General features: G+C 48.4%; 1 protein-coding gene across 1 annotated transcript in view; it reads left to right on the forward strand.

Moving 5' to 3' along the window:
• LOC147112378 (uncharacterized) overlaps positions 1-26,313 on the forward strand; it is a 244,816-nt gene that overhangs the window by 40,258 nt on the left and 178,245 nt on the right. Inside the window, exons 7-11 of the mRNA XM_085998167.1 lie at positions 6,675-6,737; positions 6,851-6,904; positions 8,109-8,150; positions 19,116-19,157; positions 24,016-24,060. Coding sequence (XP_085854293.1) covers positions 6,675-6,737; positions 6,851-6,904; positions 8,109-8,150; positions 19,116-19,157; positions 24,016-24,060 — 246 coding nt within the window. The remainder of the gene's footprint in view (positions 1-6,674; positions 6,738-6,850; positions 6,905-8,108; positions 8,151-19,115; positions 19,158-24,015; positions 24,061-26,313) is intronic.

Genomic DNA, 26,313 nt, shown 5'->3' on the forward strand with positions numbered 1-26,313 from the left:
AGGATTATTGCTTTTTCTGGCCAATTTATATGTCGTCTCCTTGGATCTTATGCTATCCCTAATTTCCCTTGTTAGCCACGGTTGAGTCACCTTTTTTGTTTTATTTTTATGCCAAACTGGGATGAACAAATTCTGTAGCTCATCCATTTGGTCTTTGAATGTTTGCCATTGCCTATCCACCGTCAACCCTTTGAGTGCCATTCCCCAATCAATTCTACCCAACTCGCTCCTCAGACCATCGTAGTTTCCTTTATTTAAATTGAGGACCCTAGTCTCTGAATCAACTACTTCATTCTCCATCTTAATGAAGAATTCGATCATATTATGATCGCTCCGACCCAAGGGGCCTCATACAACAAGATTGCTAATTAATCCTTTCTCGTTACATATTACCCAGTCTAAGATGGCCTGATCTCTGGTTGGTTCCTCGACATATTGGTCCAGGAAACCATCCCGTAAACACTCCAGGAATTCCTCCTCCACAGTATTGTTACTAATTTGGTTGGCCCAATCTATATGTAGATTAATGTCACCCATGATGACTGCTGTGCCCTTATTGCACGCTTCTTTAATTTCCCTTTTAATGCCATCCCCAACCTCCGCCTTACTGTTGGGAGGTCTATATACCACTCCCACTAATGTTTTTTCCCCTTAGTATTTCTCAATTCTACCCATACAGATTCCACATCATCAGAGCTAATATCCTTCATTACAATTGTATTAATCCCTTCTTTAACCAGTAATGCTACCCCACCTCCCTTTCCTTTTTGCCTATCTTTCCTGAATATCGAATACCCCTGGATGTTGAGTTCCCAGTCTTGGCCATCCTTGAGCCACGTTTCCGTAATCCCAACCAAATCATATTCGTTTACCTCTATTTGCACAGCCAATTCGTCCACCTTATTACAAATGCTCCTCGCATTAAGACACAAAGCCTTCAGGCTTGTTTTTTTAACGTTCTTAGACCTATTAGAATTATTATTTACTGTGGCCACGTTTGATTTAAACCGTTGATTTCTCTGACTGCCACTTTTGTTTTTCTCCTTCCTATCTTTTGCTTTTATCCCTGTTTCCCTTTCCTCTGTCTCTGTGCTCAGGTTCCCAACCCCCTGCCATTTTAGTTTAAACCCCCCTGAACAGTGCTAGCAAACCTCCCCGCAAGGATATTTGTCCCGTTCTGGTTCAGGTGCAACCCGTCCAACTTGTACAAGTCCCACCTTCCCCAGAAGCAGGCCCAGTGATCCAGGAAACTAAAGCCCTCCCTCCTGCACCAACTCTTTAGCCACGCATTCATCTGCTCTATCCTCCTATTCCTATACTCACTAGCACGTGGCACCGGGAGTAATCCAGAGATTACAACCTTTGAGGTCCTGCTCTTTAATCTGCTACCTAGCTCCCTAAATTCTTGCTGCAGGACCTCATCCCTCTTCCTACCCATGTCATTGGTCCCAATGTGAACCACGACCTCTGACTGTTCACCCTCCCCCTTCAGAATGCCCTGCAGCCGTTCAGTGACATCCTTGACCCTGGCACCAGGGAGGCAACAAACCATCCTGGAGTCACATCTACGGCCACAGAAACGCCTATCTCTTCCCCTTACGATAGAATCCCCTACCACTATTGCTCTCCCACTCTTTTTCCTCCCTTCCTGAGCAGCAGACGCACCCCTGGTGCCAGGAAGTTGGCTGCTGCTGCCTTCCTCTGGTAAGTCATCCCCCTCAACAGTATCCAAATCAGTATACCTGTTTGAGAGGGGGATGGCCACAGGGGTCCCCTGCACTACCTGCCTGCCTCTACTGCTCTGCCTGATGGTCACCCATTTCCCTTCTGCCTGTGCAGCCCTTACCTGCGGTGTGACCAACTCACTAAACGTGTTATCCACGACCCTCTCAGCATCGTGAATGCTCCAAAGCCCATCCATCCGCAGCTCCAGTGCCGCAATGCGGTCTGCTAGTAGCTGCAGCTGGATGCATTTCTGGCACACATGGTCGTCAGGGACACAGGCAGCGTCCCTGAATTCCCACATAGAGCAAGAGGAGCATAACACGGGGCTGGGCTGTCCTGACATGACTTACCCTTTAATTAATTTAAATTAATTCACTATCACCAATTAAAGATAAACTCTAATGTGCTTGTATGGTTTACCAACAGTTCCCGCTACACCAGAAAGACCTTAACAACTATAAACCACAGAGTTAAAGTTTAAAAAATAGAGAAATACTCACCAACCAATCACTTACCTGCTCCCTGGTGACGTCACACTCTGAATACTTTTTACCTCTCTCCCCGCTGCTGAGTTGGTATGCCTCACTGCTCCCTGGAACTGGTCGGGCCTCGGTGCTCGCGCCGGTTTTTATACCGGGCTCCTCCTTGCCTCACTGCTCCCTGGAACTGGTCGGGCCTCGGTGCTCGCGCCGGTTTTTATACCGGACTCCTCTTTGCCTCACTGCTCCCTGGAACTGGTCGGGCCTCGGTGCTCGCGCTGGTTTTTATACCGGGCTCCTCCTCGCCTCACTGCTCCCTGGCTGCTTGCCTTCATTTTAACAGTCATTCTATTTTAAACTCATGTCGGCCGGGTTTTCCAGGCCTCAGGAAACCCGGCAGCTGAAAGGAGGGGAGAAGAGCTGAATCCGTGAGGTAAGTGCCTTCACAGCACTGCTTTTGGGCCAGGACGCACAGGAGATTGCTTCCCCCAGGCCCAACAAGCTACCCAGTAAAGCCCCCCGCTTCTGCGATCTGTCTGCTCCCCCCACCGACCACAATGGAACCCCTCAACCACCATCTGCTCCCCCCGATCAACTTCGGACCCCCCGACTTCCATCAGACCCCTCCCAACCACCATCGGACCCTCCTTGACGACCATTGGACCCCTCTTGAAAACCATCGAATCCCCCGACCGTCACCTGCCCCCTCCTGAACACGATCAGACCTCACCCCCCGACCACCATCTGCCGTTTCTGTCCACCACCAGACTTCCCAACCACCATCAGACCCCCCTAACCACCATTGGACCCCCCCGACCAGCATCGAACTCTCCCACCACCATCAGACCCCCCCGGCCACCATCGGTCCCCTCCCCCTCCCCCGACCAGCATCGGACCCTCCCACCGACCACCATCGGTCCCCTCCCCGACCACCATCGGACACTCCCACCTACCACCATCGGTCCCCCCTGGACCACCATCTGACCCCCCTGGACCACCATCTGACCCCCCTGGACCACCATCGGACCCTCCCACCGACCACCATCGGACCCCCCTGGACCACCATTGGAACCCCCTGGACCACCATCGGACCCCCCTGGACCACCATCTGACCCTCCCACCGACCACCATCGGACCCCCCTGGACCACCATCGGACCCCTCTGGCCCACCATCGTAACCCCCGGACCACCATCGTATCCCCCAGACCACCATCGTAACCCCCCCCGACCACCATCATAACCCCCGGACCACCATCGTAACCCCCGGATCACCATCGTAACCCCCCGACCACCATCGTAACCCCCCCGACCTCCATCGTAACCTCCGGACCACCATCGTAACCCCCCGACCACCATCATAACCCCCGGACCACCATCGTAACCCCCGGACCACCATCGTAACCCCCCGATCACCATCGTAACCCCCGGACCACCATCGTAACCCCCGGACCACCATCGTAACCCCCGGACCACCATCGTAACCCCCCGACCACCATCGTAACCCCCGGACCACCATCGGACCCCCCCCCCCCACCACCACTGAACCCCCCTGGACCACCATCAGACCCCCCCCGACCACCATTGGACCCCCTTGGACCACCATCGGACCCTCCTGGACCACCATCGGACCCCCCCGGACCACCATCGGACCCCCCCCGACCACCATCGGATCCCCCTGGACCACCATCTGACCCCCCTGGACCACCATCGGACCCTCCCACTGACCACCATCGGACCCCCCTGGACCACCGTCTGACCCCCCTGGACCACCATCGGACCCCAACGACCACCATTGGACCCCCCCGGACCACCATCGGACCCCCCTGACCACCATTGGACCCCCCTGGACCACCATCTGACCCCCCTGGACCACCATCGGACCCCCCTGGACCACCATCTGACCTCCCTTGACCACCATCAGACCCCCCCGACCACCATTGGACCCCCTGGACCACCATCGGACCCCCCCCCAACCACCATTGGAACCCCCAGACCTCCCCCTTGAACACTATCGGACTCTCTGACCACCATCGGAACCCCCCAACCACCATCGGACCCCCCTCGACCACCATCAGACTCTTCGACCCCCATCTGCTCCCCCGACCACCATTGGAAATCACCCCCCCAATCGGGACATCCCCCCCCCCCCCAACGATCGTAACCCCACCACTAGAACTACCTGATCTCCTCGGCTTCGACCTTGTGAAGCGTGCTTCCCGCCCAAAAGGCCTCCAGCCTGTCAATCAGACTGCCTGTGGGCGGGAACCCGACAGAAAAAAAATTAAAGGAGCCCTGCAGTTAAAAACCGCAGGACACTCAGGAAACACGTTCTTCTGGTTTCCCGACTTCACAACAGTCACCCGCACGGAACTCGCCTCCGGGGCTTATATCCAGGCCTTTATCTCTAGCATCCCTGGTATAGTGCTCTACTCATCGGGAACTTAGCGAGAATTCGGCCAATTCCTGAGCACACAATTTTAATGGTTAGAATATCGTGGGCCAGCAAATCATAGAACGAAAATTTACCGCAGTGTTTTTTATGCGGCTTCTGCCATCACATCACCTGTGATCTCCCAGCTCTCTGAGTGTAATAGAGTAGGCCCATCAATATTTTAAGTGCCACATCAGTCTCCATTCCCAGAAGCATCCAACTGTACCCTTCTTGAAGTAGACTATTTTGCAAGTAAATATTGGGTCATTTCAGCATTTTTAGCAGGGACATCAGCAAGTGAGGTAGAACAAGCCTCTCTCCCTACCTCCCTATTTTTCTATCTCTCCCCTTTCTCCCTCTTTCTGTCTCTCCCCTCTCCTGTACTCCATCCCCTCTTTCTTTCACTCCACTCAATTTCTCTCCCTCTAACTCTTTCTCCCTCTTTCTCTGCCTCTCCTTCCCACACACAATATTATTTTGTAAAACAGTTCTTTTTGTCTGTCTCTTTCCCTCTCGAGTACAAAATAACCATGACCCAGGTTGTTCAACTTCTCCAAGACACTAGTTCAACAAGTTTATCCAATAATTTTTATCATTATTAGTTTCTTTTCACTTTGCTCTTCACAATGAATATAATGCCGGTATAGTGAGTGGCAGTTGATCAGATAGGCATTCTGATAAAGCTGCTGCAATTTCCATTTTAATAGTCCCAGACAAAATGAATTGAATCCATCTCCATTCACCACCCAGTTAATGTGAGTTCCATTCACTGCACACACGACTGCCAAAGTTTGTGACCAGTCAGCACTGTGCTGGCCATCTCCTATAGAGAGCCAATGGACAGACGGTGAGCACCAGAAATGCCCTGCTGGTCAGTCATGTATACTGCACTGCGGTTACAGCTGCTCTAGCATAATCACAGAATCATACAGCACAGAAGGAGGCCATTCAGCCCATCGTGCCTGTGTGGCTTTTTGAAAGAGCTATTCAATTAGTCCCATTCCCCTGCTCTTTCAAATTTTTCCTCTTCAAGTATTTATCCAATCCCTTTATGAAAATTACTATTGAATCTACTTCCACCACCCTTTCAGGCAGTGCATTCCAGATCATAACAGCATAAAAATATTTCTCCTTATCTCCCCTCTGGTTCTTTTGCCAATTACCTTAAATCTGTGTTCTCTGGTTACCGACCTTCCGACCAGTGAAAACAGTTCCTCCCTAAGTACTCTATCAAAACCCCTCAACATTTTGAACGCCTCAGTTAAATCTCCCCTTAACCTTCTCTGCTCTAAAGAGAACAATCTCAGTTTCTCTAACCCCTTCACACAATCAAAGTCCCTCATCCCTGGTACCATTCTAGTAAATCTCTTCTTCACTTTCTCCAAGGCCTTGACATCCTTCTTAAGGTGTACTGTGCAGAATTGGACACAGTACTCCAGCTGTGGTCTAACCAGTATTTTGTAAAGGTTTAGCATAACTTTCTTGCTTTTGTACTCTATGACACTATTTATAAAGCCAAGGATCCCAGACGCATTTTTTAACAGCCTTATCAACTTGTCCTGCCACATTCAAAGACTTGTGTATGTAAACTCCCAGGTCTCTCTGTTCATACTTTAAAATTGTACTATTTAGCTTGTATTGCTTCTCTTCATTCTTCCTTGCAAAATGCATCACTTCATACTTCTCTGCATTAGATTTCATCTGCCATGTGTCTTCCCATTTCACCAGTCTGTCTATGTCCTCCTGAAGTCTGCTTCTAGTCTCTCTCTCCTCTCAGAGAGAGAGATCTTGCATTTGTCTGACCTTAAAGAGTGGGGGGGGGGGGGGGCTCTGTTGTAAAGTGGGAACCAGCTCCGTTACCCTGCGCTGTTGTTATTCACGTCTGTGAGTGGAGATCCATGTGAAAACTGTGCTAGATTATAAAACCAAATGTGGATGAGGAAATAAACAAACGATTTCCCCACTGAGGATATTTAAACAGTAAAGATTAATGACCAATGTCCTTTTGAGCAAATTATAATGGTATCCATGTTTTACAGGGTTACAGAGGAGATCCCGGGTACCCTGGGCAGAATGGGGTGAAAGGAACAAAGGGAGAATCAGTAAGTGTTTGTTTTTGAATTGGTCAGTGGTCTTGAACTGCTTTGCAGCATTAATCTGTATTTGAGAAAGTACATACACAGTCTTACCTCACTTCTGTATTTTGTTTTTGTAGGGTGTGTCTGGACAAGAAGGCCCCGGTGGTGAAAAAGGAGATAAAGGGACAAAGGTAAGGACTTCATCTTGGAAGTTCTTATCAAACCCGGGGACCTGTCAAAGAAGGACAGGAGTCACTCGTTCAGGAGGTCCAAGGGCAATCACCAGCTCTAACTGATGTTCCAGGTTGTTAGCGCTCCATTCAGGTGGTTTAGGCAAGCCATTGGATGGAATTATGGGCAGTGACAGAGCCCTCCAGTGGGCTACAGCAGCAGGGGACAAATGCAGATCCCACATACATGCAGGTAGTGAAGAGGGAAAGAAATACCAGAAAAGCAAGAGAAATAAAGTGAAAACAAGATGAAGATGCCCGCAGTTTATCTCATCGGGATGGTTGCTAGCTTGGCAAGCAGTAGAGCTCCTCTATTATACACAAGAAAATCATATTAAAGATTGACCTATTGTGCCTATGGCATGATTGACTGGCTGAAAAATAACCTTGGGGCCAGTTTTAAAGTTGACGTTACAGCAATAAAACCGCTCTTAACATCTTGAGTATCTATATTACTGTAAGGTTAGGGTTAGTTTCAGTGTCGTATGCATTACTTGAAATTTTTTTTTAAATGACCAACCTAGTGAGCCTGGCAGTCTCAGGATTAATATCTGTAAGTAACACCTTCAAGATGATAAATCTCTGCGAAATTTCTCTTTGACTCTCAAGCTTAAAAATAAATTCCAAGGAGTTCAATTGAGCATATTAACCAACATTATTCAACCCTGATGGGTTGCTGGAGTGGAAAGTATCTCCCACAGAGTATTTGATCATCTGTTTCTGTTCTTCTTTGAACTTTTCATCAGATTCTCAGCCTAATAGTTCCTTTCTAAAGCTGCAAGGAGCATTAATCGGCTTCGATGGGGATGGTGGTGGGGCGGAGGAGAATTTCGCAGAGGTTAATTTTGTTGCAAGTTTCCTCTCTGGTGCCTCATCTCCCTTGGGTGTGAAGAGGGTCTATAATAGTGTGAGCTATACCTTGCCTTGTTGGAAGGGCCAAGCTCAATGGGTTGAATGGCCTTCTCCTGTTTCAGGTTTGCTTACATCGTAGAGATGCCTTTGAGCATAAATCTGAGTCACCAGACTGAAACAGCTGCAGAGTTGATACAAAACAAGCTCTCAGCTGTCATGTTAAGCAGGCTGTAGCTGTCTCCCTCCCTTCCTCCCCCTTCCCACCAGTTTAGCGTACAGTGCGGAAGATTAACATTTTTCACAAATTTTTCAGGGTGACATTGGATTGACAGGACCCCCAGGCCCGCCAGGATTGGTGAGTTACCTTTTTGTACTGTTTATATTATAAATTAAAAGAATTCTAAATAAACATCCATTGGAAACATTACAGCTCACAATATTAGAATCATTTTACATCGCTTAAAGGGGCACTGTCTACAGGACACATGTGTATGGCAAACTTTTATTCCAATGATAAGATGGTACAATTACTACCAACATGCATTATCGTACCACTTGCACACAACACTAAAAGTAGTACAAGGCCCTTCTAGCTCCTTCACGTTCTCCTAGGGAAGAGAACTGAGATAGAACCCCTTTTTAAAAAATGAAAATGACAGTCTCCTCTGTTGGCCTGGTTGCTAAGTACACTGCTGGTTTGAAAATTTACAGACCAGCAAGGTCCCAGGTTCAATTCCTAGTCCGTGCTGAGTTAGGCCGTGCTTAGTTGAGGTGCAGCAATTGGCCTCAGTACCTCTGGACTACTGAGGAGAGGACACTAAGAATATCCCAACACTGGACAAACAGGGGGCTATGGGGGGGAGGAGCTAAACACGATCAAAATCACTAAGGAAGTGGTACTCGGTAAAATAATGGGACTCAAGGCGGATAAATCACCTGGACCTGATGGCTTACATCCTAGGGTCTTGAGGGAAGTGCCGGTAGGGATTGTGGATGCATTGGTAATAATTTTCCAAAACTCCCTGGACTCAGCAAAGGTCCCGGCAGACTGGAAAACTGCTAAAGTAACACCCTTATTTAAAAAGGGCAGTAGACAGAAGGCTGGAAACTATAGACCGGTTAGCCTAACATCTGTGGTAGGTAAAATTTTGGAGTCCATTATTAAGGAGACAGTAACAGGACATTTGGATAATCATAATTTAATAGGACAAAGTCAGCATGGTTTTATGAAGGGGAAGTCATGTTTGACAAATTTGCTGGAGTTCTTTGAGGAAGTAACATATAGGGTGGATAAAGGGGAACCAGTGGACGTAGTGTATTTAGACTTCCAAAAGGCATTTGACAAGGTGCCACACAAAAGATTATTGCTTAAGATAAAAATCACGGGATTGGGGGTAATATTCTGGCATGGATAGAGGATTGGCTATCTAACAGAAGGCAGAGAGTTGGGATAAATGGTTCATTCTCAGACTGGCAATCAGTAACTAGTGGTGTTCTGCAGGGGTCAGTGCTGGGTCCCCAACTCTTTACAATCTATATTAACGATTTGGAGGAGGGGACCGAGTGTAACATATCAAAGTTTGCAGATGATACTAAGAGGGGAGGGAAAGTAGTGAGTGAGGAGGACATAAAAAACCTGCAAGGGGACATAGACAGGCTAAGTAAGTGGGCAGAGATTTGGCAGATGGAATACAATACTGGAAAGTGTGAGGTTATGCATTTTGGCAGGAAAAATCGTAGAGCAAGTTATTATCTTAATGGCAAGAAACTGGAAAGTACTGAGGTACAAAGGGATCTGGGGGTCCTGGTGCACGAAACTCAAAAGGTTAGTATGCAGGTGCAGCAAGTGATTAAGAAGGCCAATGGAATGTTGGCTTTCATTGCTAGGGGGATAGAATATAAAAATAGGAAGGTATTGCTTCAGTTGTACAAGGTATTGGTGAGACTGCACCTGGAATACTGCATACAGTTTTGGCGTCCATACTTAAGAAAAGACATACTTGCTCTCGAGTCAGTACAAAGAAGGTTCACTCGGTTAATCCCGGGGATGAGGGGATGGACATATGAGGAGAGGTTGAGTAGATTGGGACTCTACTCATTGGAGTTCAGAAGAATGAGAGGCGATCTTATTGAAACATATAAGATTGTGAAGGGGTTGGATCGGGTGGATGCGGGGAGGATGTTCTCGATGATGGGTAAAACTAGAACTAGGGGGCATAGTCTTAGAATAAGGGGCTGCTCTTTCAAAACTGAGATGAGGAGGAACTACTTCACTCAGAGGGTGGTAGGTCCATGGAATATGCTGCCCCAAAAAGCTGTAGAAGCTACATCATTACATAAGTTTAAAACAGAAATAGACAGTTTCCTAGAAGTAAAGGGAATTAAGGGTTACGGGGAGCGGGCAGGAATTTGGACATGAGTCTAGGTTCGGATCGGACATGGCCCTGTGGGTAGCGGAGCGGGCCCAGGGGCCGTGTAGCCTGATCCTGCTCTTATTTTGTGTGTCTAATTCTGTTAGATTCAGGAGATGGTTCTGTGATAGTAGATTGGCGGTTAGGATCAGATCAGCCATGATCTTATTGAATGGCGGAGCAGGCTCGAGGGGCCGATTGGCCTACTCCTGCTCCTATTTCTTATGTTCTTATGTTCTTAATTCAGCGAGGGCCCCTGCTCCTGATCACTAACTGCAGCTCATGTGTGGACAATGATTGAAGACGGGATCGAGCTCAATTGTGATGCCCCTGCTCACCACTCACTGTCAGGACTAAAATTTGCAGGACTATGGGGAAAGAGCCGGGGAGTGGGACTAATTGGACAGCTCTTTCAAAGAGGAGGCACAGGCATGATGGGCCAAATGGCCTCCTTTCAATGAAGCCTGCTTTCATTGCTTTTTACCAGGAGAAATTGATTGTAGTGAGAACTTGTCCCAACCTCACGTGTTTGTGCGTGTGCGTGTGGTTAACATCCTTGAGAGAAGGGAACCTTCTTCCCCTACCCTGTGTGGCCTACATAGGGGGAAAACTTCAGTTGGTAGCACCACCCGTTAGCGCCTTAAGAGGGCGCTAAGTGGGGCGCAAACCAACTAGCGCCCGGGCGCGGCGATATCTGCGGCTCTCGCGAAATTGACCGGACATTTTGCGGTGGCGCTAAACAATACCGCCCGATCTCCTGCGCACGCAGATCTTGACGTCATTCGAGAGTGCAACGCCCTTGGGGCGCCCCGGACCAGAAATTCAGCGGCGCCCCCCTCCTTTCCACCTGGCGCTGCCAACGACAGGTTGACTGGAATGCATCCCAGTCGCTGTGGGGCTGGGGGGGCGCTATTTAAAGGGGGCCTCTTCCTGGCTTTTGTGTGGTAGCCATTTTTGCACCACTCATTCTGAGAGAGAGAGAGAGATTTGGAGAGAGACAAAGAGAGAAAGAGAGACTTCTGCATTGAGTCAACGCTGTCTGAGGTAGTTTTGGCTTCTGACCATAACTTTGCAGGTACTTTGCTTTTTGACCTACATAACTTTGATTGCCCAGATACTATGGGGGCTGCAATGGATGGGAATGTCGTCCTTCTCCATCACATTCGGAGGGCACAGAGATGCAGAGAGAGAGTGGCAATCATGGCCAGACGGAGGAGGGCCAACAGGCCTCGGTACAGGAGGCCTTACCCTCCCAGGGTTTTTCGCCAAAAGTTCTCCTACATTAATGGCCCAGTAATTCGGGTCGGTGGCTTGCCGCGCGTGCAAGCCCCTGATATGCACTTACCCGACGCGCTGACATTTCACCTCCAGGGACGTCTGGAATTCGTGTTTGAAAAAGAAGAATCCCGGGCAGCGTCTGACGTCACGCCGCCCAGGAGTGCAGCCAGCGCGAAGCCTGGAGCGCGCTGTGCAAGTGAGACACGCCCCTTGAGGTCTCAGTTTAATAGGACACGCCCCCAATGTTTCTCACAAGCTGCTAAGCATTTTTACATGCAAAGCAGCATTTTAAATAGGTTTTTGGTATTTTTATGAAGCTTTTGGTAACTTTTATAAACTTTTAAAAACGTTTACATTATTTTGAAGAATCTGAAGTAGTTTTAAACAGAATTAAAGCTATTTAAAGACTTTTAAAAGCCCTAAAATAATTTTTTTTATTCCATTTATTTATTTACCAATGTCGTCGTCACACGTGTCTTCACACTGTTCCCTTTGGGGAACTGTATGAAGTGGTGGAAGGATTTATGGCCGTGATTAACACTCATTCCGTGACCGTAACCATCTTTGAACCAGCCATTAGGGTGGTTAGTCCTATGGCGGGAGGGTTTTACGGGCTCCCACAAGCTATACGAGGAGGGGGGGCCACCCACACCCACGGACGCAAATATCCCACTGGATGTCAACCCAGAATTTAGAGCCGGAGCTCCGACTCCACTTGCCAGGACTGTCTAGAGCGGGGTTCGAAACCCTACCCCGTCTGGCCCAGTGGCGGGGATCCTACCGCTACGCCAAAGGCCCACTCCGATTAGCAACGTGAAATGGCTGGAATGAGCACAATTCACGGCATTAAAAGAACTCACAATTGAACTGATGATGACCTCAGCAATCTCCTCAACGAGGTGGAGGCGCAGCGCCTGCTCATCATTGGTAATGAGAAGTCAAAGGCGCCGCAAAAAGGACAGATGATAGCTTGGTCTTTCAAGTGGCAGCATAGGGCTCCAGTCACGGGGAGGGAAAAGGCGCAGGAAACGTATGGGTGTCACCTTTTGCGCGGAGTGGGCCTTTTGCGTAGCGGTAAGCATCCCCGCCGCTGGGCCAGAAGGAGTAGGGTTTCAAACCCCGCTCCAGACAGTCCCGGCAAGTGGAGTCGGAGCTCCAACTATAAATTCTGGGTGGACATCCAGCGGGATACTTGCGTCCGCGGGTGTGGGTGGCCCCCCCCCCTCAGATGGGTTGTGGGAGCCCGTAAAACCCTCACGCCATAGGACTAACCACCCTAATGGCTGGTATGAAGATGGTTATGGTCACGGAAGGAGTGTTAACGTGGCCAGAAATCCTTCCACCACTTCATACAGTTCCCGAAAGGGAACAGTGTGAGGATACGTACGACGATGACCTGTTGCGCAATGCACCTCCTTGGACCCTCAGTCGCAGATGCGAGGGGGCAAATCGTGCAATTGTTAAATTTTTCATTTTATTGACATGTAAAATGTTGGCCCAGTAATTCCCTTCCAAACGCGTGAGTACGGTCGGGGTACTTACGTGTCTGTCCGGAGGAAATGCCGGTTTTCAGCATGCACAGCGCATGCGGGGAAAACCGGCATTTCCTGTCCTCTGAACGAAGGGGTTCAGAGGCAGAACGCGTGCGACTGTACAGGCAGCGTGTGCGCAGTAAAATTTGCCGCTTTCATTCATGCTTTCAGTGAGGTCAATTCAATACAACTTACACATGAAAAAAGCATGAGTACAGTTGCTCCAGAGGCTGCGGTTGTTTGGGAAAGGGATTAAAGTTATTTTAAGAAATGCTGAGGTAAGTTTTAAAGTTTATTTTTGTTTTTTAAAACGGGTTTTCAGTACTGTAGGTAGAAGGATCAATTGTGGCTATGTGAATTGCATTTGCTGTGTTTATTAAATGTGAAAATGACTCCAACATTTTTAAGAAAGAAACTTTTCATCAATAATATATTCTTTTAAGTAATTATGTATGTATGTCTGTATATATTCCTTTGCGTGTATGAATATATTCCTTTACTTATGTGTATGAATGTATGTATTTAATTATGACTTTCAGAGAAAGTAACTTATTGGAAAATCATAATTAAAAACATACATTCATACACATAAGTAAAGGAATATAAAACATACATACATATACGTAAAGGAATATATGCGGACATACATACATACATAATTACTTATTACTGATGAAAAGTTTCTTTCTTAAAAGTGTTGGAAATGTTACATTACTCATTTTAGAACACTCATTCTCACATTCAATTCACACAGCCACAATTGCTCCTTCTACCTACCGTACTGAAAACCCGTTTAAAAAAAAAAATTTAAACTTTAAAACTAACCTCAGCATTTCTTAAAATAACTTTGCTCCCTTTCCCAAACAAAAATATTGCCTTTCAGAAGCTCCACGATAAAATATATCTTCCTCCGCAGCCTTGGACCAACTTTACACATGCTTTTTTCAAGTGTAACTTGTAAGGACTTACCCTCACTGAATCCATGAATGAAATCGACGAAGTTCACTGCGCACGCGCTGCCTGTGCAGTCGCACGCGCTGTGCCTCTGAACCCCTTCGTTCAGAGGACCGGAAATGCCGGCGTTCTCCGCATGCACGGTGTTTCCTGAACGCCGGCATTTCATCCAGCCAGATGCGTGAGTACCCAGACCGTACTCACGCATTTGGACCCGAATTACTGGGCCAATATGTCTGAGGAGCACTGTTTGCGAAGGCTGCGATTCACCAAGGAGGTGGTCACTGAGCTCTGCCACCTGCTTCAGCCAGATCTGCAGCCTCAACTGAGGAGCAGGGCCGTCTCTGTCAGTGGCAGTGAAGATAACAGTGGCTCTCAACTTTTCTGCCACCGGCTCATTTCAATCAGCTACTGGGGACATCGCCAATATCTCCCAGTTCGCGGTGCATTGCTGCATCCATCAGGTAACAAATGCCCGCTTTAAAAGGAGACGAGAGTACATCTCTTTCCCCATGACCCCGGACAAGCAGCAAGAACGCGCAATGGGCTTTGCGATGATAGCGGGCTTCCCGATGGTGCAGGGCGCCATTGACTGCACGCATGTGGCTTTGCGGGTGCCGCAAGAGAATGCAGAGGATTTCCGCAACCGAAAGGGCTTCCATTCCTTAAACGTCCAGTTGGTCTGTGACCACAGACAGCTGATACTCGCTGTCAATGCCCACTTTCCAGGCAGCAGCCACGATGCCTTCACCCTGTGCCAGACCTCTGTGGCAGACCTTTTCCAGGCACCGCATCACCCAGGAGGTTGGCTTCTCAGGGACAAGGGATATCCTCTGTGCACCTGGCTGATGACACCGCTTCGTTCGCCCAGCACCCCTGCTGAGCTACGATACAACGAGAGCCATCAAGCTACCAGGAACATCATTGAGCACACAATCGGCGTGCTCAAGCAACAGTTCTGCTGTCTGGACCATTCTGGAGGAGCCCTGCAGTACTCGCCTGAGCGAGTCTCCCACTTTGTTGTTGTGTGCTGCATGCTGCATAACCTGGCAATCCTCAGGACCCAGCCAATGCCACCAGGCATTGGAGCACCAGCAGAGGAGGAGGAGGAGGAGGAAGATGAGGAGGATGATCATCAGCAGCACCAAGGTGGGAGGGAGGCACAAAGTGGAAGGGCCGTCCGTCAAAGGCTCATAGCAAGTCGCTTCTAGGCCCCCTCTGAGGGAATGGCTTCTGCCATTCAAACAACCTGAATGAAAGCATCCCGCAACCCCTAAGCCGGTCAAGGCAACAATGAGTGCAAAGACCAAACATGTACATTTTGAATACAGGCACTTCGTTATTTCACAAACTCTGTGTGTCTCATTTCCGCATGACAAAGTAATAGAAAGAAACACAAAAAAAAGCAGTCATTTACATAACTGGCTCTCACAACCTGGAGACAATGTCAAAACAGTAACAAAAATTTGACCACAAACCTCGGCCTTCAATAAAACAATGAAAAACATTTTGCCACACCTCCTACTTTTTGCCCTTCGGAGGTGATCTGCTTCCCTTGCGAAATTGCCCCCTTCCCACCCTGCAGCTCCTCCGTAATGGGACCCCAGCGGCTGGAGCAAGGCTGGGGGAAGACTGCTGAGTGTCAGAAACTGAGACTGCAGATGCCCTTGAGGGATGGCCTGGACCAGCTCTGGGCCTGGAGGGCCCGGCTGCTGACTGCACCAACTCTGCATGGGCGGCAGCAGTCTGTCCTACAGGTGGTGGCAACTGCAGTGGAGAAGTGCCAGTGGTGGCAGCAGGAATGCTGTCATCTTGAGAGAGGACAGCAACTCCCTGCTCGACCGACACACTGATGGAGCACAGATTGCTGGTCTGCTGCGGCGCGGTGAGAGCCCCGGGGAAATCTGCCCGATCCAGCGAGGGTAGCAGCAGTCAGTGCTCACGTGGCCTCAATCTGCATCTGCATGAGACCAGCCACTGACTGCATTGCAGCACTTAGCATTTGCGTGGTAGCCGCCTGTGCTACAGCGAAGTGCTCCACACTCCTTGCCAGTGATTCAATGGATTCGGGCAACCTTGCCACTGCAGCCATGAGCTCAGTGTGCCTTTGCTCCGCCTGGGCGCTCATTTCAGTGAGGACCCGCTCCTCATCTGATTACAGTGCAGCAGGACTCGAGGCCATACTCTCCCTCCGGGGAGAAGGCCCCCGAGCTTCCCTACCCCCATCGCGTTGCTGCAGCCTGCTGGGTCCTGGAGCTTCACCCTGATCAGACCATTCCCCCCTGCTCCCCTCCAGGGAAGGCGGGTCCCCAGTATGGGCATGGGCTGCCTCGGTTGAGGGTGGCGCTGATGGTCCGGCTTCCTCTTCTTCCTCGCCTTCAGCTTCACTCTCACTGGCAGCTTGAGAGGGCCCGTCTCCTCAGCTGGTGAATCACCATCTGAAAGCAGGGAGGTACAAGAGTGGCTTTAGCGTGAGGGCAGGGTGGCAGCAAGGGAGGCATGAGTGCAGCGATTTAGTGATTTGGATTGAAAGTGTCAAAGGCTGCTGTTGTGAGGAACAAGTGGAAGGAGAGAGGACAAAAAGGTGATGACCTTACCATTGCTGTCCAGAATGGGGTTGGCGTCTCCAGTGGCAACGGGACCGATCACCCAGGTTGCCACAATCCTGTGGATGCGCTCCTCAAGATCGCTGAGGGGTTGAAGCTGAGGCCGCCCTCCACTGTTGCTGCTGTCTCCTATTATGAGACAGCTTGGCCTGCAAGAAAAAGGACGGCATCTGTGTAAATATACAGCCATGGTCTTGCCTGATATGCCTCCCATAGTTGAATAGCCCTTACTGTATGCAGCCATGGTCTTGCCTGATATGCCTCCCAAAGTTGAATAGCCCTTACAATATGCAGCCATGGTCTTGCCTGATGTGCCTCCCATAGTTGAATAGCCCTTACTGTATGCAAAGTGTGGAATGTGCGTGTGTGTTTGATGAAAGGGCCATAGGTGTTGGATGAGTGTTGGGCATTAGGGCTTTCAAGACCCTCTGGCCATAGAGTGAGGTTGAGATGGAGGGATGAAGAGGTTTTGAAAAAAAAGGCACTCACCCTGACGACCCGAGTGAGGCCGTTGAACTTTTTCTGACATTGCACATGGGTCCTAGGCACCATGCTGCTTGAGGAAACACTTTGAGCCACCTCCCTCCACACTCTTCTGTACTCGCATGGTAAAGGCCTCCTGCCACTCTCTGGGTACAGAATGGATCTTCTGCGCTCCACCCCGCGAACCAGAGCCTCCAAAGCCCGCTCGCAGAAGCGCTGTGCTCACTCCCTGGCCCTTTCCATAGTGTCTGGCTGCTAGATTTAGCCACAGGTCTGCCCAGGCCGAGATTCAAGGCTCCAGTGAGCAGGGTGTGGCTGCAGATCAAGATCAACCCTCCCCTTTAAGAACTGACCGGCGCCAGTGTGTCTGTGTTCAATCGCTAACTGACAGCACCTGCGCTGCGCCCGCCCTCTGAGGTAGCGCCTCGCTCCTCAGCCTTAGCGCCTTAAGAGAGTTGTGTAGCGCCTGATTTAGCACTCCAATCACCTCCAGGGGCGATAAAAGCCAAGTTTGCAGTTGGAGGCGATAATTAGCGCCACGCGCTAATCTTTGCACCCGGCCGATAATTGCGTCCCAAATGGGGCGATACCGAATTTCTCCCCTATGGAATTCCAGTCAAACATCCAACTGGTTCAATAATGTCATTCATGGAAGGGAAGCTGTCATCCCATCCAGTTTAGGCTACATGTGGCTCCAGTCTGAAGTGGCCTTAGGGTAACTAGGGATGGGCAATAAATACTGCCTTGCACATATCGCCCGTATCATATCAAGGGCTATGTACAAGAAACTATTCTTTCCAATTGTGATGTAATGCGTTGGTTCACTTAAGGCCGTCTCCCCAGTGTTTCTCTGAAGGTTTCTTCCCTGCAAAGGCATTCTCTTTTTATTAGCTGCAGGGAAGCAGTTTGCACAATGAGATTTAATTGAATTTCAAATGAGTTTTTCCATTGATGAGCTCAGTTTTTCAGTGGATCGTCAGGACATTGAGTGCTAAATAACCGAGTAATCCAACCAGGAGATAAAGTTCCAGGGCCTTTCATTGTACTGATTGCCTCTCAAAGCCGATATTGCTGCCTTTGAGAAAAGTTCAGACAATATTGCAAGTCATCCTGAACCAGGGCCACAGAATTCCACATAGTGGTTAGCACTGTTGCCTCACAGCGCCAGGGACCCGGGTTCAAATCCGGCCTCGGGTGACTGTGTGGAGTTTGCACATTCTCCCCGTGTTTGCGTGGGTTTCCTCCGGGTGCTCCGGTTTCCTCCCACAGTTCAAAGATGTGCGGGTTAGGTTGATTGGCCATGATAAAAAATTGGCCCTTAGTGTTAGGGGGGATTAAATACGTGGGGTTACGGGGTTATGGGGATAGGGCTTGGGTGGGATGGCTGTCGGTGTAGGGACCGGGTGTTAGGGTTTGGATGATCAGCCATGATCTCGTTGAATGGCGGAGCAGGCTCGAAGTGCCGAATGGCCTACTCCTGCTCCTAGTTTCTATGTTTCTATTTTTCATATCTTGTTCTTGTAGCTCATCTTTGAGGGAGTGCTGAAGCGGATTGGTCCCATCTCTGTGTTTTGCAATGGCTTATAATTAATGTGCTCCAATATGTGAATAGAATTGAAAATATGTAAAAGTAGTAACCATTTAATGCATTAATTTAGAGAATCTACAAGTAAAACCAAAACTACATTTTCACATTTAAAAAAGAATAATCTGTACATTTTATTATTGGTACACAGAAGCTGTACCTAATTCAGTATACGGACCATGTGTATATACATAAATATAACAAAGTCAGAGCACACACCACACAACAGAATGCTGATGGGCAGATATTGGACCGACTTCAAGCACAATGTGGCAACCGTGGGTCATCAGCTGCCAGAAGGACAATTCACACAAAGGACAAGAAGAATGGGAATGGAGTGCGAGTATAAGCTTGTGTTGACAAAATTCTTCACAAAATTAATTTCCACCTATCAACAAGCTTCTATTGTGTGTGAGTGTGTCAGCCTGACATAGTAAAATGAAAATTCCTGTGCCTCTTCTTTTATTTCAGGGAATGGCTTCAGAATACGGCCTGCAGCAGTTTGGAACGCCTGTAAGTTTTCCTAATTCTTAAGGCTCCTCACAACCACTGTTTGCTTCTTTATTAAGAACCATAGGTGATGGGGCAAGGCCAGTGGGGTGCAGGACAAGGTTGAGAAGAATAGGAGAGAAGGTGAGATCAATCAAGGAGGAGTGGCTGGATTTTAAAACAGTTGGATTACAGGAGGAATGAAAGATTGAGGGAAGTGAGGAGTTCCTCAGATTTAAAGTCATTGGGAAAGAATAGATTAGAGCAGAAGATGGTTTACAGTCAATTCATGGCTATTGTCTCTAGGCAACTGAACAATATCTAACATGTGGCCCCTTCTTTTAACCACTTTGTTTTGTAATCAGTGCATCCCCCCACTGTATAATATTTTACAGCAAAACATGTAAACTGCACGAAAAAAAATCACTTAAACCCCGATTTTAGCCCAGGGCAAGAGGCAAGCGTGAGGCCAGAGGGGGATGGGGGGGCGGGGGGGCAAGTGTTAAGTCTGCCCCAGCTCGCTAACGTGAGGCCGGCCCAGTTTAACACACAGACCACATACGCCAGGCATGAATCCCGGCCAAATTCAGTCGTCAATGACGTCAGGCCACTGGGCGGGAGCAAGGCAGGAAGCAATGTCTGAGAACCTGCAACAAGGTCCCGGCAGTTAGGTAAGTGGTGGGCGGGGGGTGAGGGGGACAGCTGGGTAGGTGATGGTGGATGGGGCGGGAAGCCCAGGATCCTAGGTTTCCTTGTGGGGCCTGGAGGAGCAATCCTGCCCTTGTGTGGCACCAAACCCGGCTGCTCACGATTCAAATGTCGTCTGAATTACATCATCAGACCCAAACGTTTGAATTTCAGTGTTGCTCACGCCTGCCTGAGGCGAGGGCCTGACTGGCTGTCCGTCCAAACCACGCCTGTTAAAACAGTGACAGACGTGAAGACACCATACATGAGGTGAGCAGCTCGCTGCCAGGATTTTAACCCCACACACGTCCCATTTTTGTCAGGCATGGGAGGTTAATGTCAGGGCATTAGAATCCCATTAATAGAACAGGCGCAAAACACGAGGCTAGACATTCCTCTTGGCCGTAATGTTATTTGAGTGTTTTTTACCTAATGATAATGAATGTGTTGATTTTAGTAACAGTGATTTACTGCTGAAGGAACAGATAGTGTAATCCGATGCAGAGGAAGGAATTACAGAGCCAATCAGGGATACAGCATGGAATTATTGAGCTGATCAGGGACAGAGTAAGGCATTACAAAGCCTAGCAGGAACTGTAGCCAAGTTGTTCCAGTACAGCTACAACACTAGCACTTACCCGACAATGTGGAAATTTGCCTAGGTATGTCCATTCCACAAAAACCAGGACAAATTCAACCGGGCCAATTACTGTCCCATCAGCCTACTCTCAATCATCAGCAAAGTGGTGGGAGCAGGCATCAGCAGTACCAGCAAGCGGCACTTACTCATCAATAACTTGCTCACCACAGTTGGTGTTCCGCCAGGACCACTCGACCTCAGACCTCATTACAGCCTTGATCCAAACATGGACACAGGAGTTGAATTCCAGAGGAGAGGTGAGAGTGACTGCCCTTGACATCAAGGCAGCATTTGACCGAGTGTAGCATCAAGGAGCCCTAGCAAAACTGAAGTCAATGGGAATCAGGGGGAAAACTCTCCACTGGCTGGAGTCATACCAAGCACAAAGGAAGTTGGTTGTGGTTGTTGGAGGTCAATCATCTCAGCCCTAGGACATCACTGCAGGAGTTCCTCAGGGCAGTATCCTAGGCCCAATCATCTTCAGCTGCTTTATCAATGACCTTCCCTCCATCATAAGGTCAGAAGTGGGGATGTTCGCTGATGATTGCACAGAGTTCAGTTCCATTCGCAACTCCTCAGATAATGAAGCAGTCCTTGCCGGCACACAGCAAGACCTGGACAACATTCAGGCTTGGACTGATAAGTGGCAGGTAACATTCATGCCACACAAGTGCCAGGCAAAGACCATCTGCAACAAGAGAGAGCCTAACCACCTCACCTTGAGATTCAATGGCATTACCATCACCTAATCCCCCACCATTAACATCCTAGGGACCACCATTGACCAGAAACTGAACTGGACCAGTCATGTAAATGTCATGGCAACAAGAGCAGGTCAGAGGCTGGGTATTCTATGGTGAGTGACTCATCTCCTGACTCCCCAAAGCCTTTCCATCACCTATAAGGCACAAGTCAGGAGTGTGATGGAATACTCTCCACTTGCCTGGATTGTTGCAGCTCCAACAACATTCAAGAAGCTCAATACCATTCAGGACAAAGCAGTCTGTTTGATGAACACCCCCTCCTGTAGCCTAAACATTAATCCCCCTCTACCAGCTTCATGTAGGCAACCTCCACCATCTAGAAGGGCAAGGGCAGCAGGTGCATGGAAGCACAAATCACCTCCACGTTCCCCTCCAAGTCACACACCATCCTGACTTGGACATATATCACCGTTCCTTCATCGTGCTGGGTCAAAGACCTGGAACTCCCTCCCTAACAACACTGTGGGAGTACCTTCAACACATGGGTTAAAATCGGGGTTCAAGAAAAAGGCCCACCACCACCTTCTGAACTCATCAGGGTCACAGCACAGAATTCCTGCACCATCTTTTGATATTTCAATCTTAGTAGTGACACGGCAAACCCTTACTTAAATACATTTTTATTTTGATCGCAATTAAATTCCCCTCTACAATAGGGCAGGACTCTGGACAAAGGGTCAGAGCACCTATGGGGAACTGGGGTGGTAACTGGGGAGTTGTAAAATGTGATGTTCTGCTTTTCAGATAGATTGTGGTTATACTGAAATGCTGAAATACCAGGCCCAGGACCAGTACCTGTGGAGTGCTTGTGCAGCCAGCAGCATCCGAGTTATATTGAGAGCTGTGCCTTACTGTGAATCACACTGCCCATTAGGAGAGAATGTAAACATGTGTACATACAGCTGCAGAGTTCTGCTCCCCAAGTGGCTATTTTATTTTTTTTGGAGAGGTTGGGCTAAATGTCCACTATCTAATACTATTAATGAAGTTCTACAACAAGTTTATAAAGAGCCCAGCAGGAACACTGGATCACCCAAACCCACTGGAGTTGTGCTCCAAATGCATGTGCATTATGACCTCCAGCAGGAGATATCATGCTGCTTCACTTTGCAACTTAAATTTGCATTTATATAGTGCCTTTAATGAAGTAAAACTTCACAAGACGCTTCACAGGAGAGTAATCAGAAAAAATTGACACTGAACCAAAGAAGGAGACATTAGGACAGGTGACCAAATGCTTGGTTAAAGAGGAGGGTCTTAAAGGAGGAGAGAGAGGTGGAGGGAGAGAATATCAGAGCTTAGGGGCTCGACAACTGAAGGCACGGCTGCCAATGGTGGGATGAAGGAAGTGGGGGATGGACAAGAGGCCAGAGTTGGAGGAACGCAGAGTTCTTGGAATATTGTAGGGCTGGAGCAGGTTACAGAGATAGGAAGGGGTGAGGTCACAGAGGGATTGAAAATGAGGATGAGAATGTTTTAATTGACACGTTGCCGGATCGGGCATCAATGTACATCAGTGAGCACAGGGGTGATGGGTGAACGGGACTTGGTGCGAGTTAGGATACGAGGGGTGATGGGTGAACGGGACTTGGTGCGAGTTAAGATACGAGGGGTGATGAGTGAACGGGACTTGGTGCGAGTTAAGATACGGGGGGTGATGAGTGAACAGGACTTGGTGCGAGTTAAGATACGAGGGGTGATGAGTGAACGAGACTTGGTGCGAGTTAAGATACGAGGGGTGATGAGTGAACGGGACTTGGTGCGAGTTAAGATACGAGGGGTGATGAGTGAACGGGACTTGGTGCGAGTTAAGATACGAGGGGTGATGGGTGAACGGGACTTGGTGCGAGTTAGGATACGAGGGGTGATGGGTGAACGGGACTTGGTGCGAGTTAGGATACGGGCAGCAGAGTTTTGGATGAGCTCAAATTTATGGAGGGTAGAAGATGGGAGGCCGGCCAGGAGTGTGTTGGAATAGTTGAATCCGGAAGTAAGAAAGGCATGGATGAGGGTTTTAGCAGTAGGTGGGCTGAGGCAGGGGTGGATACGGCTGATGGTACAGAGGTGCAAGTAGGCGGTCTTGCATCAAATCAGCACCTGATTCTGGAGCTGTGCTGTCACGCTTCACATCGATGCTAAAATGAAAATCGTAACCGTAGTGTTAGACATTCTGTATTCTCTTTACTTCTGGTTACGTGCTTTTCTAGTAAAACTAGTGAATATCACCCGAGCACCATCAGTTGGGCTTTTAAATGATTGAATCTACCTATTTCTAGTAGATCAGACATCAAGCAGTTGGTAGATCCACTTACTACCACCAGTAATTTACCAAGAGCGATAAGTAGCTCATGTATGTTTGTCAATCTTTATTACGAAGTAATGAGGTGTTAAGCTGGACTTTTTATATCAACAATTAGCAGTTACGGTACAGCCTGGTGTATTTTTGTGCATTTGCTGCCTATTTTAAGCCCTATAATTGAAGGTTTTTTTTACTCTAGTGTCATTTTACACCGATATGATTTAAATAACATGTTTAAGACTTGGAATATGATTTGAATGGGAGCATTTAAAGTATAACATGCAGAGATGAGGGGCCGATAATGTCATTTATATTCTTTCATTGCTTACCTGACCTGTAAACAGAGGGAGAATTGTTGGCTTTTAAAAAGTATGGGTGAGCTTAAGCATGGTGTCCCATTAGCAAGCATGCGCTCGCTTTCAGTAGGGCTGATTGCATGCGTGCATGTGTGTTGTACCCATGAAGTAAATCAATTTTTCTTCTTTTCAAAAGGGTGAACTTGGAGAAAAGGGAGACAAGGGAGAACATGGAGATCCGGTACGTATGTTGTATTGACAAAAAAAACATTCACACAGTCATGCCAGGAATCATAAAATCATACAGCAGCGAAGGAGGCCATTCGGCCCATCGTGCCTGTGCCAGCTCTTTGAAAGAGCATCCAATCAGTCCCACTCCCCTGCTCTTATCCCATAGCCCTGCAATTTATTCCTTTTCAAGTAATTATCCAATTCCCTTTTGAAAGTTACTATTGAATCTGCTTCCACCACACATTCAGGCAGTGCATTCCAGATCACAACAACTCGCTGCATAAAAGAATTTCTCCTCATCTGCCCCCCCCCGGCTCAATCGAGACATCTGTAGTCCACTGAATAGGGGCATACTTGTGATCACATGATAGGTCTCACCTATAACAAATGTTCCCTTTAAGCCGCGCAGCTGGATGGAGCTCCCACGCAGGCCTCTTGCCAGCTTTGCAATAGGAAAAACCGCACCAACATCTTTACCTCTCCAAAGAATGCATTTCTTTTTAATATGTGCTCAGCAAGGTCAGTGCTCTCCGTTTTGAGCACCCCAGATCAGGTGCAGAACACTTAAATGTAGAGAAAGAACTTCTATTTATAGAGAGCCTTTCCTCAGTACGCCTCAAAGCATTTTACAACCAATACCTTATTTGTAGATGCAGCAAAAAAACTCCCTCTGCTTTGCTTCAGAAGAGCATCTCCTACTACACAGTGTGACATTTTTGCATTTACCACACGAGCCATCTTGTGGCTTTGCTTGAGTCCCAAATTAGGAGTAGGAGCTGGACTGAGACGGGATTTGAATGGGCCGCACAACCCGTGAAAGGATCCGTGCACCCCCCAAAACAAAATTAAAGAGAACATTGATTTTACCCTGCAACCTCCTAAGGAAGACATCTACCAAATAGGCCCTCGTTCTTTCAGGAGACTGGGCGGTGCAGTGGGTTGAGGCCTGCCCTTCTGCATCTGGAACCTGGGTTCAAGACCAGCCCAGACTGACCGGATGAAAGCCTCCTTCTGCTGGCTGGTAAGGGCTTTATGTGAAATGAGTTGGGCCGTCTCAGTCCAGCTCCTGCTCCTAATTTGGTACTCAAGCAAAGCCACAAGATGGCTGGTGTGGTAAATGCGAAAATGTCACACTGTGTAGTAGGAGATGCTCTTCTGAAGCAAAGCAGAGGGAGTTTTTTTGCTCCATCTACAAATAAGGTATTGGTTGTAAAATGCTTTGAGGCGTACTGAGGAAAGGCTCTCTATAAATAGAAGTTCTTTCTCTACATTTAAGTGTTCTGCACCTGATCTGGGGTGCACAAAACGGAGAGCACTGACCTTGCTGAGCACATACTAAAAAGAAACGCATTCTGTTGGAGAGGTAAAGATGTTGGGCAGAATGTTTGAGCTTGAAAGTGCATTTGGCACTTGGGTACACCCATGATTCCTTGAGCGGTGAATTGCTGATCTCAGCCACATGCATGCAGGGAGTTACAGAGAAAAGGTCAAATAATTCCTGTTCTGAGGAGCCAGGAGAATCACAGAATCACAGAAACCCCACAGTGCAGATAGAGGCCATTTCGGCCCATCGAGCCTGCACCGACACATATCCCACCCGATCCCCGTAACCCCCACACCAACACATATCCTACCCTATCCCTGTAACCCCACGTATTTAATCCCCCTAACACTAAGGGTCAATTTATCATAGCCAATCAACCTAACCCGCACATCTTTGGACTGTGGGAGGAAACCGGAGCACCCGGAGAAAACCCACGCAAACACGGGGAGAATGTGCAAACTCCACACAGACAGTCGCCCGAGGCCGGATTCGAACCTGGGTCCCTGGTGCTGTGAGGCAACAGTGCTAACCACTATGCCACCGTGCTGCCTGCTTATAGAACAGCATTCATGGGTGCAGCTTAGCTCCTCGCTCTCATGACCCAGAATGGTGCATGGCAAAGGGAGACCTCAAGTAAAAGGAGAGAAAATAAAAAGTTATCTTAATTTTAATTTTATTTTTAGGTACTAAAACAGGCGTTAGATCCCTTACAAATGTAAATAAGGGGCCCCATGCCTGTTTTAGGCCCCCTTACCGAAATTGGATGGCGATGAGTGGGGCAGGCATCGGATATCTTCAGCAGCTGCTACGGCCTAAGCAGCAATCTCCAACAAGAATTTATTCTTTTCCAAAAACATTGCTGTGGATCCAGGACTGCTTCCCCCAACTCCACAGTTTTCATGATGCAGACCTCCGCGCTAGCACAGTGTTCCGATGAAC

The sequence above is a fragment of the Somniosus microcephalus genome, chromosome 9, assembly GCF_052327205.1.
Source record: "Somniosus microcephalus isolate GS21.2 chromosome 9, FLI_Smic_1.0, whole genome shotgun sequence".
Taxonomy (NCBI): Eukaryota; Metazoa; Chordata; class Chondrichthyes; order Squaliformes; family Somniosidae; genus Somniosus; species Somniosus microcephalus.